This window comes from Lepisosteus oculatus, chromosome 24, assembly GCF_040954835.1.
Source record: "Lepisosteus oculatus isolate fLepOcu1 chromosome 24, fLepOcu1.hap2, whole genome shotgun sequence".
In the NCBI taxonomy this organism is placed as follows: domain Eukaryota; kingdom Metazoa; phylum Chordata; class Actinopteri; order Semionotiformes; family Lepisosteidae; genus Lepisosteus; species Lepisosteus oculatus.
This window is the reverse complement of record NC_090719.1, coordinates 2,437,609-2,452,288: the sequence shown is the minus strand read 5'-3', so window position 1 is coordinate 2,452,288 and position 14,680 is coordinate 2,437,609. Positions and strand designations below refer to the sequence as shown.

The 14,680-nt window shown below is 53.6% G+C and overlaps 1 protein-coding gene across 5 annotated transcripts in view; it reads left to right on the top strand.

The window, feature by feature from the left end:
* The window catches only part of hmcn2 (hemicentin 2), a 74,332-nt gene that overhangs the window by 27,101 nt on the left and 32,551 nt on the right, over window positions 1–14,680 (top strand). For all 5 annotated transcript variants that reach the window (XM_069183414.1, XM_069183413.1, XM_069183415.1 and 2 more), the window contains exons 22-36: window positions 598–757; window positions 1,488–1,615; window positions 2,174–2,443; window positions 2,877–2,960; window positions 5,347–5,541; window positions 5,938–6,068; window positions 7,804–7,951; window positions 9,005–9,131; window positions 9,562–9,719; window positions 10,487–10,765; window positions 11,953–12,098; window positions 12,675–12,825; window positions 13,362–13,610; window positions 14,044–14,157; window positions 14,352–14,539. In XM_069183414.1, the coding sequence (XP_069039515.1) occupies window positions 598–757; window positions 1,488–1,615; window positions 2,174–2,443; window positions 2,877–2,960; window positions 5,347–5,541; window positions 5,938–6,068; window positions 7,804–7,951; window positions 9,005–9,131; window positions 9,562–9,719; window positions 10,487–10,765; window positions 11,953–12,098; window positions 12,675–12,825; window positions 13,362–13,610; window positions 14,044–14,157; window positions 14,352–14,539 (2,528 nt within the window). The remainder of the gene's footprint in view (window positions 1–597; window positions 758–1,487; window positions 1,616–2,173; window positions 2,444–2,876; window positions 2,961–5,346; window positions 5,542–5,937; window positions 6,069–7,803; window positions 7,952–9,004; window positions 9,132–9,561; window positions 9,720–10,486; window positions 10,766–11,952; window positions 12,099–12,674; window positions 12,826–13,361; window positions 13,611–14,043; window positions 14,158–14,351; window positions 14,540–14,680) is intronic.

The window sequence follows — 14,680 nt, the reverse complement described above, 5'->3', positions numbered from 1 at the left end:
GACTAGCGGAGCCCATGTTGCCCCTCTGTCCTCTGCCCTCTGGTGGCTTAGCTAGTTTCCAGTAGCTTATTGAGCTAGGGACCTTATCTATCTGGCTCCTGTAGGACCCCGGGGCGCCTGTAGAAACACGGTGGCTGGGCAATTAATTCCAGACCCCTGCCACTCTTGGTGTAAATACCTGTTTTTAACTTTAAAAGTAGTCCCTTGAAGCCCCACATGTGCACCCGTACCTTGAGGGGGACCTCTGGGTTGGCTTCATCAGAGCATTTTTGTATTTAAAAATCCATTCTGCATTCTCAGCCTATTCTCCTATGTTTAAAGCTAAATAACATGTTTGTGGATAGAAAATGGTTAAATGTGGGGTAATAATCCCACTTAAACAGCAGGTATTTCCCTGATTTATGTAGTGGATTCCAAGATGTAGAACTACGTCCAAATTATAGATCATCAGGCAGTGGAGCAAAGTTTTCCTAGTTGTTGGAACAGCTGCTTAATTTATAAGACCCGAATCAGAAGTTTTGACATGGGTGCTGTTTGTGTAACGGGCACAGCTCTGATGGTTGTGATGAACAGGAAGTGTGTTTTCATCTTTTCCAGCAAAACCAAGAATCCTAAGTGGGAGTGGCCAACAAGAACCAATCAGGATGGTTGCAGGGGTGGGGTCAGAGGTGACGCTGCCCTGTGAAGTGGAAGGAAGTCCCGCCCCGTTAGTGACCTGGAACAGGGATGCCCATCCCATCCCACCGATCACAGCCCGGTAATGGCCAATGATATCACAGGAGCAAGTCAGAGCATGTGCAGTGACTGGTTCTAAGAGACTGACTCAAAATGCACAAAATTGGGGACCACACATTTACTACTGTTGCAGTAACGGATGACAATATGGGATCAATAAGCCTGTTGAAGTAACCTTCCCCATGTGCATTTTTAGTTTCTAAAAAAGTGCCATCCTAAGAGTCATTAGGCCTGACTAGCTTTCTTTAGCCAAACGAATTGGGCTAGCTGATCTACTCTTGGGTACTCAATTCACATAATCATCTGGTTTTGCCCCATACTTGCAAAGGATGGGTTTTGGGAGTGCGGTATACTCAGGGACCCTTATGGGGTCTTTTCTTTGGGATCCCTTTGATAGGGCCCTTGTTCGGAGTCAGGGGGCCTTTCCCTTTGGATTCCCCCGACAGCTTCCGTGTTCGGAGTCTCGGAGTCTCGGAGTCTCGGAGTCTCGGAGTCTCGGAGTCTCGGAGTCTCGGAGTCTCTGTCTTAGTCCGGCCATAGGGGGGTCACCACCTGCCCCGACAGTCTTTGTTTTATGTCTTCGACCCAAAAGCGAAGAGGCGTCGCGGGAAGTCTTGACAGGGAACATGAGCTGCTGGAGGGCAGAGTCACAAGCCAGATGTGCACCTCTGCTTCGCGGCAGTACCCATAAATTACAGGTTGGGGCGGTGTGTTAATGCCCTGTGTTAATGTCTGAAACCGTGTCCTTCCAGGTTCACGGTCTCCGCCTCCGGGTCTCTCCAGATCAGGGATGCCCGTCTGACGGACAGCAAGCTCTACACCTGCTTCGCCAGCAACTCTGCCGGCAACGCGTCTCTGACCTACAGCTTGCACGTCCAAGGTACAACTGCCTCCAGGGTGGAATCAGGGCCAGAGGCTCAAAACCTCCCAAGAGCCCCAGTAATGCTTTTATGCTGTTTGTGTTGCTTTGATCGACAAGGTTCCTGAGTTCCTGAGGCCGACAACGACTGTGATTTGTGAATTCCTAGTGGCCCACAGCCTGCTTTAAGATCCATGTAACCCCGAGATACAAATACACTGTGACAGTGGAGCACCCCTCCCACTGCACTCCCCAATCCGCGGCGCGCGGGAACGCGCAGCTCCCACGCCGGAGGCTCACCGGGGCCGCGCGGATGGCGTTCAGCCTTAGAACCAAGTGTATTCACAAGCCGGCTACAAAAAGAATGATTCTTTACTACAAAAAGGATTTATTCTTCTCGTTCGGACACGATCCTCGTATACCGGAGAGCTGTCGCCTTCCCAGAGGACTACACACCGGCACGCCGCATAAGGATAACCAGCGCTCCGGTTGAGCTCAGGCGGCACCCTGTTGAACCCGACACTATTACGGCACTAGATTACTGAAAATAAAGGGCCGGCCTCGTTTGGTGTTTTCCAGCCCCGCCCAGGATAAAGCCCGCGCTGCCGCCTCTCCTGAAGGCCGCCGTCGGTCAGTCCGTTACCCTGCCCTGTGCGGCCCAGGGGGAGCCCTCCCCCGCGGTCAGCTGGTCCTGGAACGGGGAGCCTCTGCGGGACCGAGGCAGCCTGGAGGGGCCGGGGGGGTCCCTCAGCCTTCGCGGGGTCAACCATTCCGACGGGGGAGTGTACCGCTGTGTGGCGGCCAACAGCGCCGGGCAGGATGCCGCGGAGACGCTGCTGGAGATCCTGGGTGAGGGCAGGTGGGGGTGAGGCCTGGGCGCAGGAAACAGGCAAGGGGAACGCTGTGGGGCAGGCCAGCAGTGATGTTCGTGTGAGCTGACCAGCCCATGAAAGTCATTCTGTACATGGGGTATTAACCACTGGGGTATTCATCAAAATCGACCCTTTTGTTGAACCAAGTAAACTGACTTGGGTCCGCTGATGTGTCCTTTGTTAGTAGCAGATAAAGGTTAATTGGATCCCTAGCGCAGCGCTTGGCATTTGTGATAAAGCCCATTTAGGCCGCTGATTGATGGCTGAGTGGAAGGCAGGGCTCCAGGTATTGATCTGGAACAGGAGCCCGGTGCTGCCTGCAGCCCTGTCGGTCTGGAGCGGTGGGGGGCCCGCGGGGCGGGCTGGGGGCCCCGCCAAGCCGTGCGCTGACCCCTGCCGTGTCTTCACAGAGGCCCCGCTCTTCGAGGAGGCCGGCGACGTCTTCGTGCAGGAGGCGGCCGGGAAGAAGGTGGTCGTGCCTTGCCGCGCTCAAGGTGAGCAAAGAGCGGGCCTTGGCCGTCACAGTGGGCTCTTAACGACTCTGAACTTTGGCCAGTAACCTGATTCATATTTATCGCGCTGGAGAAGAAAACGTTATATGTCTCTGTAGATTGGGATCAGTGGAAAAGATGGGCACTGCAGCCTAGCACAGCCTAGCAGATTTCCAGAGCTTCTGCTGGTCAAGGTGTGTGTGGCAGGCCAGCAGTGATGTTCGTGTGAGCTGACCAGCCCATGAAGGTCATTCTGTACATAATGTAGGTCCACACGGGGGTGGATCAGGTAATTGAACTGGATAACTGGCGAACGGCGAGAGTCACGTTCTCCCAGGGGTTTCACTTAGCCGGGGCAGGGTATATAAAGTGATTCATGGCAATAGATGCTGTGGGGTTGTTAGATCGGGTGTTTATTTTGTTGTATTTAAAGAAGGAGAATCATCAGAAGCTCCCTTAAATTTGCCCCAGCCTGTCCTGGTGAAGATAATTTAATGGATCACTCGGGGGACAAAAACAGGACACCCCACCACATCTGACTGACTGCAGTCCTTGCTGTTTATCGCTTGGTCACAGCACTGCCGTGTTCTCCCTCCTAAACTCTCGCGCCGGCTTCATCGTTATCCCTCTGCGTACAGCTACACTGCTTCCGCTAGCAGAGACATCCCGGCACGCTGCGAGACCCCCCCCGCCTCCTCCAGAAAGACCAGGCTCTTCACTCAGTGAGCCTGACGTCTGAGCTGTCATTTTTACTGGAGGGCGGCTGATGGTCTGTTAAGTCATAATCAAACACCCACACACAGAGGGTGAAGTAAGAGCTTCGCCTTCCTGGATAAGTAGCGTGTGGATGGAATTTTGCATCGGGGAGCCCCCTCCAAGAACAGCAGCTGGGACATCAGCTCACCTCCTTGCACATCTGGCCACATCTGGTTCCGTCAGCGCAGGGAAGCCTGCAGGGAATGGAATTCTAATTACAGGCTGTTAGTTTGAGATAATAGACCGTAATGTCTGGGACTGCTGCTAAGTGGTGTTTGTGCAGAACCCCCCCCCCCTCCACACACATACACAAACACGCACACACACTTTCCCTTTAACTGCGTTTAGGACAGGCTTTGTGTTCACTGAGTGGGCTTTGTTACACAGCTGCTAGGAAATGCTGGCACACCCTTTGCCAAAAGAAAGGGGTCTGCAAGTGCAAAACACACATCAGAAAAGCACAGTGCTGTTTTAGGACTTAGGTGAGCTGATACGCTTTTTTTCCGGGCTTATTACAACCTTGTCATTAACCCTCGCTGGCAGCTCTCAGAGAGGCGTGGAGATTGTTGTGTGTGTATGTGTTATTTTAACAACCTGAATCAGCTCGTTACTGGCATAAAAGAACCAATTTAGCAACTTCTCACAGCTCTTCAGGTCCTGTGCTGTTTTTTTTTAATTGTTGCATCGCTTGCAAAACATCCCCAGACAAAATGTGTAATGTACCTCTTTATTTATTCAAGGCTGTTATGTTACTGCGATCCCCTCGTATGAGTAATAAAAACCGTTGAAGATGTTAAGAGCAGAATCTAACCAGACCCCCCCCCTGTTGTTCCACTGTGCCTCTCTGGCCCCTTTTCAAGTCAAGAAAGCCATTAATCTGTTTTTCCAGAGTGATTCCTCTGCTGTTCAGATCTGTCCCAGTGAAGGCTCAGCACAAAGCCATGTGTCCTGCTGGCCTTAATGAGAAATCCTGGGTGTCTCCGACTCTCAGCTGCCTACTAATTAGCTGACGGGGTTTGGGAAACCGTCGTTAAAGGAAAAAAAGTCTGACACCCTCCAAGCTGTTTCCCCTTTTATAGTTCCTGACAAGCTTCCCTGGAGGTGGAGGAATTCACATCCCTGTAGGAACTGATGCCGCCCTGCTTTCCCGTCTCTGTTCCTTTCTATTCAACGCCTGTGTCTGGAGCGGTAAATCCCTCTTCTAGAGCTTGAAGAAACCTTTAAACCAGATGTCCTCAGACCATGCTGCACGTGGCGTCTGCACAGCGGATTTGTTATCTCGGAGGGTCACACCGCGGCCCGAGAAGGGTAATAGCCCTCCGCGGTGGCTCGACGGGCTCTCCCTGTGACCACAGGAATACACGAACCCGGAATTCTGTTTCGGGAGTGAAGCCCGCCCGGACTTTTCACACGGAGAGATGCCATCGCAGTATCAAGCCCGGTTAAGAACATCCCAGTTCCCACCGGGACTCGCTAGTCTCTCTGCAGTGACACCCCGAATCCGCCCAAGGGGTCTCGCTGTTAAGGGGAACAGCGGCCTTTTATTCCTGCTGGTCAGTGCCAGGCCAGGCCTCGGTGTGGACCACCGAGCGCAGGTGACCCTGATTCCCGGGTGCTCTCCCCCCCCCCGCAGGTACGCCCACCCCCGCGGTGCGCTGGCTTAAAAACGGTCTGGAGTTTCACGGGGGCCAGCCGGGAGGGGCGTCCGTGTCCGAGGAGGGCTCCCTGGTGATCGCCTCGGCCTCGGCCAGCCACAGCGGGGACTACAAGTGTGTGGCCAGCAATGAGGTGGGCACGGCGGAGAGGAGGGTCCAGCTGAGGATAAACGGTGAGTGGCACCGTCGCCCCTGCTGCGTCCCCCAAAAGAAAGAAAGTCCCCCTCAACGCCGTAGCAGAATCTGTACCTTTGAACCTCCCACCTCTGTGCGATCTACCCAAACCTCACCCAGGCTCCTCTTCTCCGTTGACTGGTTTCTGTTTGGCTCTTCCCGAACCACGCGTGCACTTCCCGAGCGAGGGAGATCTGAAAGCTTGTTGCCCCAGACCGAGCCATCTCTCTAAGGTGTTATCACTCTTTCTTTTGACCCAAGAAAGAAAACCTGCACTGGACGCGGCTGTAGAGTTTCACACAAAATCTTGTTCCTCTGAGCGCTTTGTTCGTTTCGGTGAACTGAACTAAGAGCTTTTAGAGTGACACGAGTCTCCCCCCCCGCCCTTCTCTCAGTCCCCCCAGAGATCCACGAGGACGGGCAGCCCCTGAACCGGACGGTGGCCCTGCTGCAGCCCCTCTCGCTGGGCTGTGATGCTTTCGGGGTGCCCCAGCCCACCATCTCCTGGACCAAAGATGGACGTCCGGTGAGGGTCACCGCCCACGTTCTCTCAATCTTAACAAAACTGCACTGATGCTCTGCCACTAGGCAATTGAATGAGATCACTATACTGTAGAGTTATAGGTATCAAAATCTCAATCTACTGTACATGGATGCACTGCACCACTGAATAGAGTATATAGTGCTGTGTTATTGAATTTAAACAGTGTAGCATTTGGAATTTAAAAAATACTTGCAGTTGTGGTTGAGCCCTTCTGTGGTTGGCTGCTTTGACATTTGACTCTGCGAAGTGAAGTGAACAGCTCTCAGAGCCAACCTGACGTTGTTTGAGGAAGACAAGCAGCTCGGGCTCCTGTACTGGCACATAACTCTCAGTGGTGGACCTAAGATCACTTTATCAGCCCTACACAATTTCTTGCATTAGGAATTTGTCTGTGCGCAGACCCCAACTTGCTCTCCATGAGACACACAGACAGGGAGAGAAGCTGGGGGTCAGAGCGCAGGGTCAGCCATTTATACAGCACCCCTGGAGCAGCTGGGGTGAAGGGAGTTAACAGAGTAGGATTCCTCTGCCGGCTGGGGGATACGAACCAGCAACCTTCCAGCCACAGTCTTAGGAATAAACACACCGCACTATGGTCTGGCTATGGTGCATATAGTACAAGAGGCAAGTGTTTCATCTGCCTTTGTGTATCTGTTATTATACTGTGACTTAACACACGTTTACTGTTGTTTCATTATCTCCACGGTAAAACACCTTTACATGTCTGGGTATGAAAAGTACTATACACAGTAAAATGGTAAATTGTAATTTCCTTCAGGGACGCAGAAAACAGTGTTGTTAGTATCTGGCACCACGGTGCCACCTTGTGTTACAGAACTACTTTACACCAGGAAAGAGGAATCTGTCAGATTCCTGCTTCCCTGCGATCTGGCTTTGAAGTGGACTGGAAAACTTGGACTGTTGCAGAACATCCAACCAAATTTTTCCTGAAATCGAGAGTGTCGTAGAGAAAACAAACGCAGCAGAAAAAAAAACCCTTCACGACATAACCATGACTTCGCAACATAAAAACCTAAAAATACTTTCAGGTTACTGAAGACAAACTAGAGGCAGTGGCAAACAAAACAATCTTAAATCTCAAATAAACAATCTCACAAAACGAATCTTAAAGTTGACCTGGGAAGTGTTAATTAAAGAGCTGTGCTGTTTTTTTCTACAGTATTGTATTTTTGTTTTCCAGGGCAACATACACAGCTTGCAGTGCTACAGTATAGGTTAGCGTAGCAGTAACACGATGTCGTCACGTGTTATATAAGCTGAAAAGAGAAGAAAGAAAACACGACGTTTCGGCTGTGGACACCCAAAGAAGGCTCCACAGCCGAAACGTTGCGTTTTTCTCTCTTCTCTCTTCACCAGGGAATAAACCTATGACTTGTTCCTTTGCAGCCTGCGCCTGCTGACGCAGCTCCCCACCTGAACCGTGTTGTATGTGTGGTGGCCCGTGGTTTAATTGATGGGAATATTTGCCTGTTTATTTTTATTCCAAATTTATCAGCAATAGTTTAAAGGCGGCCTTCAACACACTGAACACGGAAAGGGGCCAAAAACTGGTTCAAGAGTTCAGGTGAACCCCATGATTAACTCGGAGCAGGGCCGGTTGCGCGGCTGAGAGCCGGGCTCGAACCCCGCTGTAATGTGTCCGAACTGCTCCGTGTCTGACGCTGGCTCTCTCCGCCGCGGTGCCCCCCCCCCGCAGGTCTCGGAGCTCGCGGGGGTGTGGCTGCAGAACGAGGGGCGCTCTCTGCGGATCCTGCGGGCGCAGGCGGCGCACTCTGGCCTGTTCTCCTGCGCCGCCGCCAACGCCGCCGGGGAGGCCAGGAGGGACGTCCACGTCGCGGTGCACGGTGGGTCGCGCCGGGAGCACGGCCGGTCGGCTGGGCTGGGGTGGGGGTGCGCCGCACGTGGGGCAGTGGCTAAAAAATCAGGGTAGCATCTGTAACAATAATCTGTAATAACCTGTGTTATAAACGTTACATGTTAGGTGTTATACATATGCAATAGAGTGATGTGCAATGTTTTTCTTTTTTTTGTTGTTTGCATTCTGTATATTCTATTCCATGTCCGGGAGTGCTGTGTGTCCATAAAAAAATTCCCTCAGGGGACAGTAAAGATCTTATCTCGCCTGAGCAGTAACCTGCAAATTCACCTTCTAAAGCTTGACCGCCGGTACTCAGTGAGAAGATCTTTCCAGAGAATGGGTATGAAAATTAATGAACCACAAGCAGTAGGATACGGATGCTCGTGTGCAGGTCACTTTCAGGACGGCTCACTGATAAAACCAGCTTCTGCGTCACGTCATTGAGATAATTGTCGGATCATTCAGAAGTTAAAGTCATGGAGTGACATGAATATGAAGGCTGGTTATTTGAGTGACGGGGCCCCTAAGATGGAATTGCACCCGTTATAATTACTGTATAATAGGGCACAAAAACCGTAAGAAAGGTTACAAGACTGAGCCGGTGTTTGGGCCCATCTTGCCGATGTGATGGTTCTGTAGCTAAGTGCGTTTAAGATTCCGTTCGCCCGTTTGTGGGAAGAGTTCAGACTCGCTCGGCTGGGAAACGCACACCCGACACCCACGACTCTCTGTGTCCAAACGGCTCTTGTGTGTCCGTGTTCCCCGCCTTCAGTGGCCTTCGCTTTGCAGCCGCGTCTGCAGCTGTCCCGCTGGTGGATCCAGCCTATATACCCCCCCTTGGGTGTACACTCCTCCGCTGCGGACTGAAGAGACTTAGTTCCTGCAGCCTGTCACATATAGACGGTCTCCTGAGCCGAGGACTCGTTCTTGCTTCCCTGCCTTGAAGTCTAAATGTTAGAACGGACAGCTCCCTGACTCCGTCTCCCTGTCTCGCCCTGTCTCTCCCTGTCCCCACTCCCCCCCCCCCGGCCCCCTGCAGCCCCCCCAGTGATTTCGGGGTCCTCAGGAGTGCAGGATCTGGCGGTGGCCGTGGGGCAGGAAGTGGAGCTGCAGTGCCGGGTGGACGGGAGCCCCGCCCCCCTCGTGGAGTGGAGCCGGGACGGAGAGTGAGTGAGGCCGCGCGCGCCGATACCCTGCTCGGACCCGCGTCCTGCCACTGACACCTCCTCGCTGTGCGCTTCTTCCCCTACGGCCTCGTGCTCCGTCCTTTCAAATGCAGCTTCCACATGCCTATCGGAAGCGCGCGCTTGCAGCAGAACGGATCTCAGGATCATTCAATCCCTAGTCTCGCAAGTCGCTCTGGATCGGATGTAGTTGCCGAGAGCCTCATGACCTAAATTCGCACTGAGCTCCTGTTGCGTCTTGACCTCTGTCAGGCAGGGCCTTTCCCTAATGACAGTTAAGCGCAATCCGTTTTTTTGCATGCACTTTTCCCCAACAGCTACCGCCTCGTTCAGACCGAGCCCTTAGCTCTGTCTGATTCTGTACACGCTTGTCCACTCTCTCACCGTCGGTCCTCCCTCCCCCCGTCCACAGGGTGTTGTCTCGCGAAGGGGACCCCCACGTACAGTTCTCGGACCGGGGCCAGCTGGTCAGGGTGAAGTCGGTGAGGCTGAGGGACCAGGGTCTCTACCAGTGTCTGGCCACCAACAGCGCCGGCCGACAGAGCCGGCAGTTCAGGCTCGTTGTTCAGGGTGAGTTGCTTTCTCCCTGCTGTCCCGCGCCCTACAGCTCCCGTGCTCTGGGAACTTCCAGCAATCCAGCTTGTGGTTTGTTTGCTGCATGTTGAAATCGACACTGGATCCGTGCTGCACGTGGCAGTGGGACACAGATTCCACTCTGTTTGGAGAATGAACCTTGCGGCCAGGAGTTTTCAGTAGCATTGGTACAGTATGTCCTTGCCCACTGCGCTGCTGCCAGCGTTGCAAAACAAAACACTCGGAAATGTGGATCAGATGAGTGTTTAAATCCCAAAGTGATGTACGGTAGGCTTTGGCCATGCATTTTTGTGTTCTGGTTTGTTCAAAAACCTGGACCACTGGGAGACTCTTGAGGACCGAAGCCGAGACATCCATCATTGTCTCGACACGTTGAGCACGGATTAGACCGGATACACGCTTCGAAACGTGTGCCGAGTGCAGGCGCTTGCTGTTAGTGCTCTCTGTGATCCAGCGTCTGGGCCGCGTCACCAGCTGACTGCGACCAGGATTGGCCTAACAAGTGGCTGTGTGCCACTGAGGCAACGTTTGGATGAGTTTGCCAGGGATCTCTTGCCCCTAAAGCAAACGGCAGCTCTGTGACCTGCTGGGTACCTGCTGGCCTGCAAACTGAGTGTTAAAAACTGGCGATTCCAAACCAGGTCTGTATCTGATAAGAACAGTTCCTGGCAAGTTCAGATTTTTCAAGAACGTGTCTTTTTCGCCTCTGCCCCTCTGTCTGTCTTGCTCGCCTTCGCTCCCAGCGCCCCCCAGCTTCGGCGGTTTCGGCGAGACCACGGAGGTTTCGGTGGTGCTGGGCCACGCCGCGGTCCTGTCCTGCGAGCCGGAGGCCGTGCCCAGCCCCAGCCTGACCTGGCTGAAGGACGGCCGCCCGATCCTGGCCGGCGCCCGCCTGAGCTCCTCCCGGGGGGGGCGGGAGCTCCACCTGGGGGCAGCGCGGGCGGACGACGCGGGCCTGTACACCTGCCGCGCCTCCAACCCCGCGGGCACCGCCCTCAGGCACTATCGCCTGACCGTGCTCGGTAAGGGAGACCGGCGCTCCAGCGCCCCCGTGTGGGCTCCGAGCAGAACCGCGAGGCACGTGCTGCAGGCGGGGCTCTCTCGTCCCCTACCAGTAATAATGTCACAGGATTAGTATATCGGTTTAGCTGCCGGTGTTATGAGAGTAATAAAACGGAGTGGACTGGAAGGCCCAAAATTGGAGTAGTTGCTACTTGTCCACTACTGTGGAAACTTGTCTTTGGCTTCTCCCATAAAAGTATAAAACACACAGGTGAAATACGTCACATAAAACTACATAAAGTCCTTGAAATCAGAACAGCAGAATGTAATACATGAGTAAATGGATAAATAAACAGGCAGCGGCGGGGCAGGGGGGGGTAGACCTGCTGTGCTCTGCTGACCAATAAATTGACGTCCTTTTTATCTCCACGATGAACAGGATCAAGCCGATTTTCACAGTTCGGTTACAGCGGGCAGCAGTATGCGTACAGAGCAAGAGTAAGCTACAGGAATTGATTTAGAAACTGGATGCTGCCACGAGCACGAGCGTATAATCTTTTTTTTGTAACGCCTGTACGAGCTTCAGCCGAAGCCGGCTGGTCTTGCCAAGAATTCCTGGGGGTTTCGTTTTGCCTGGAGAGCTTTTGGCAGGCTCTTCTTCCAACGGATCAGGCTATAGCTGCATCAAGCAGCCTCTCCCCCTTCTGCACTGGCTTAAGTAATTAAGTAATACTGCCAGCGAGGAAGGTGTCTTTCACAGGCTGTGTAATTCATGTCAAGCTCTGCACCGGCTTCTGTCTGGAAAAAAGAACTCAGCCTGTCCATTTCTTATTGTTTACGGCAGCATAACTGAATCAGAATGCTTGAGGTTTTGACAACATTTGATTTCCTGGGAAACGAGGCCCAGCGAGTCGGACTGGGTTTTAAAACAGGATTGGGCGTAATCAGATCGGAATTAAACCGGATTAGCTGATTGAGAACGAAGTCTTGTTTCTGTACCGTCGGCCTCTGCCGTGTCCATCCGTGAAGCTCCTCATCCAAGGGGTACGAGAGCAGCGTCCTGCCCAGGATTCGAACCCCGGTCCAGCACTGAGCCCTCAGCAATGTTCCACACACTGGGCCTCGGCAGAGCCCGTGGCAAATTGTCTTGCTGTGTTGCTCCTGCACTGCGTGGTCCAGACTCTCACACTGCTTCGTCGCCGGTCAGTCCCTCCGCAGATCGAGGGAGACGACGCAGCGTCCGTGAGGTTCGGCGCCAGGGAGGCCAAGGTCCACGTCAACAAGACTCTGGTGCTGTCCTGCCAGTCCAGGGGCGTCCCTGAGCCCACGGTGCAGTGGTATAAAAATGGCCAGGTGAGCGCTTGGATGTGTTTGCTGTTGATCACGTCCAACAGGTTGCCTAATCACCCTGAAGCCATGACTGCTGTGTCATGAGTTTGATGTAATAATTAATTCCTTACACTTATATAGCGCTTTTTTGAATACTCCACTCCAAGCTTTTTACAGGTAATGGGGAATCCCACTACCGCCACCAATGTGTAACTGGGTGATGCGACAGTTGCAATGGTGCACCAGTACGGATCTTCTATGTTTTCCAGGTTATTTAACGTATCTTCTCTCTGCAGGACCTGTAATCCTGATTATTCTCCAACTGGTGTTTTTTCTGTGATGTCGCAGAATCTGTGGAGGTCCGATCTGATGGTGAAAATCTGATCAGGGCTTTCGACTAGACGAGCACATGGCTTTATTGTTTAAAAAACAAGGGTTTTCACGCAGGGGCTTTTCAGACGTTCTGGACTTATTGTACCTAATTTTAATTAATGTACCTGGAGCAGGAGGTGCCCTAGCAAGGCGTACGGATCTGTAAAAGACAAGGAGCCACGGTGTTCTCCAGGAGAACCTCTGAGCTTTCTTCGGATGTCTCTGCAGCTGCTGAAGAACGACTCCCACGTGGAGATCGGGGAGCGGGGGCGGGTCCTGTGGATACAGAAGGCACTCCTCTCCCACGAGGGGCAGTACACTTGTGTGGCGTCCAGTGAGGCAGGAGAGGACAGGAAAGATGTCCACGTCAGTGTCCAAGGTCAGTGGGGCCCTAGAGAAGAGTGGTGGGCAGGCCTGGTCCCAGGAAGCTCCCCGATTGTCCTGTTTCGTCCTGTAACAAAAAAAGATTTTGAACAGGTGGCGCTTTAAGATGAGACAACCTGCAGGATAGCCTATCTATCCATCTAGGAACCCTGCTACTGGATGGCCAAAGGATTATCTGATTTTGTTCCTAATGATCTCTAAATTATAGTGAGGTGCCTGGAGAGAGGGGTAATTCAACATGACAGAACTCGGTGCCGGTCATGTATTGTTCTTGCACTACATGCTATCTGCCCTGTCCACACAGTGGCGGGTCTGAGGATGGTGACGAAGCAGCACGTCTGGGTTTTACCAGCACTATATTTGCCAGTCTGGGCTCCAGAACCCTGGTGTTGTCAGAGCCGTACTCGCCAATCTGGGCTCCAGTCTCCAGAGCCTGGTGTTGTCAGAGCCATACTCGCCAATCTGGGCTCTTCACCCTTTCCCATGGATGGCCACTGTGACTTGTTGTTCTTTCCCTGTGCTCCTCCGCAGTGCCTCCCGTGTTTCAGCGCTCCCATGGTCGCCCGTCCGCGTGGGAACTGGGCGAGCGGGGCGGGGAGGAGGAAGAGGAGGAGGTGGAGGAGGAGGGAGAGGCGGAGGGGATGACGGAGAGGAGGGAGGTGGTGGCTAACAGCCCCGTGACCCTGTCCTGCGAGAGCAACGCCATCCCCCCGCCGCTGCTCACCTGGTACCACGAGGGGAAGAAGCTGAGCACGAGCGCGAGGGTCACGGTCCTGCCAGGTGGGCGCAGCGCCGCCGCCGCCGATCAGGGCCCCTCTCGCTCTCCGAAAAAACACTCGCACTGCGCCCGAGCCGGGGGCGTGTTTTAAATCGGCTTCAGAAGACATTGTGTAGAAAAAAAACCCAAAACCCAACAGATTCAGGTCAGACAGGAATTAGATCCATTAAGTTAAGCTGGCACCTTACTGTAATTAGCTGTGAGAAACTGTAGAAAACTCTTCTAGGAGCTCTGCCGGGTGTCAGTAGTGTAGCTTGGCAGATGGGAAGACCGGCGTCGCCCTCGTTTGAAATGCCAAGTATTTAAACCTGCGTGGTGTGCCACAGGATCATCTGGGTCATTTTTTGTGCTTCTGGTTATTTCCCCACTTATGCCCCCCCCCCCACTCCCCCCGCCCGCCGGTGTTGCTCAGCGATGCTGTGGTTGTGCTTCCAGGGGGTCATGCCCTCCAGATCCCGAGGGCGCGAGTGGAGGATGCTGGGAAATACACGTGCCAAGCGGTCAACGAGGCTGGGGAGGACCGCATGCACTACGAGCTGGAGGTGCTGGGTAGGCCTGTTGCCCGTCTGCGCCTTGCTGCGCTGCCGCTCCAGGGTCTGGGGCCCAGTGCGTTCTCACTGACAGCACATGTCACGTGTCATGTGCCTAGCGGAGGGGGCACACAGCTAGCTTGGCAATGAGACTGTAGTGTGGCACGGAAGAGCCAATCAAGCCTCAGTGATCTCCTTTCCCCTCGTTGGCAGTGCCTCCGGTGATCCTCGGCCAGGCAGGGGACTTTGTGGACGAGGTAGGGATGGTGGTCAACTCTACGGCCCAGCTGAGGTGCGAGGCGTCGGGCACCCCGACGCCGGCGATCTCCTGGCTCAAGGATGGGGCGCCTCTGTACGGCGGCGCGCGGCATCGCATCCTGGAGGACGGGAAGCTGCTGCAGGTCAGGGGTCACATCGCTAGGGCAGCCACTTCTGTCGCCCTCTGCCAGGGTTCATGAGTGAGGTAGTCAAGTAGTCAGGGATGCATATTAAAAGACAGAAAGTCCTGTTCAGTAAACACATGAAGGACAGTCTTCCTAAAA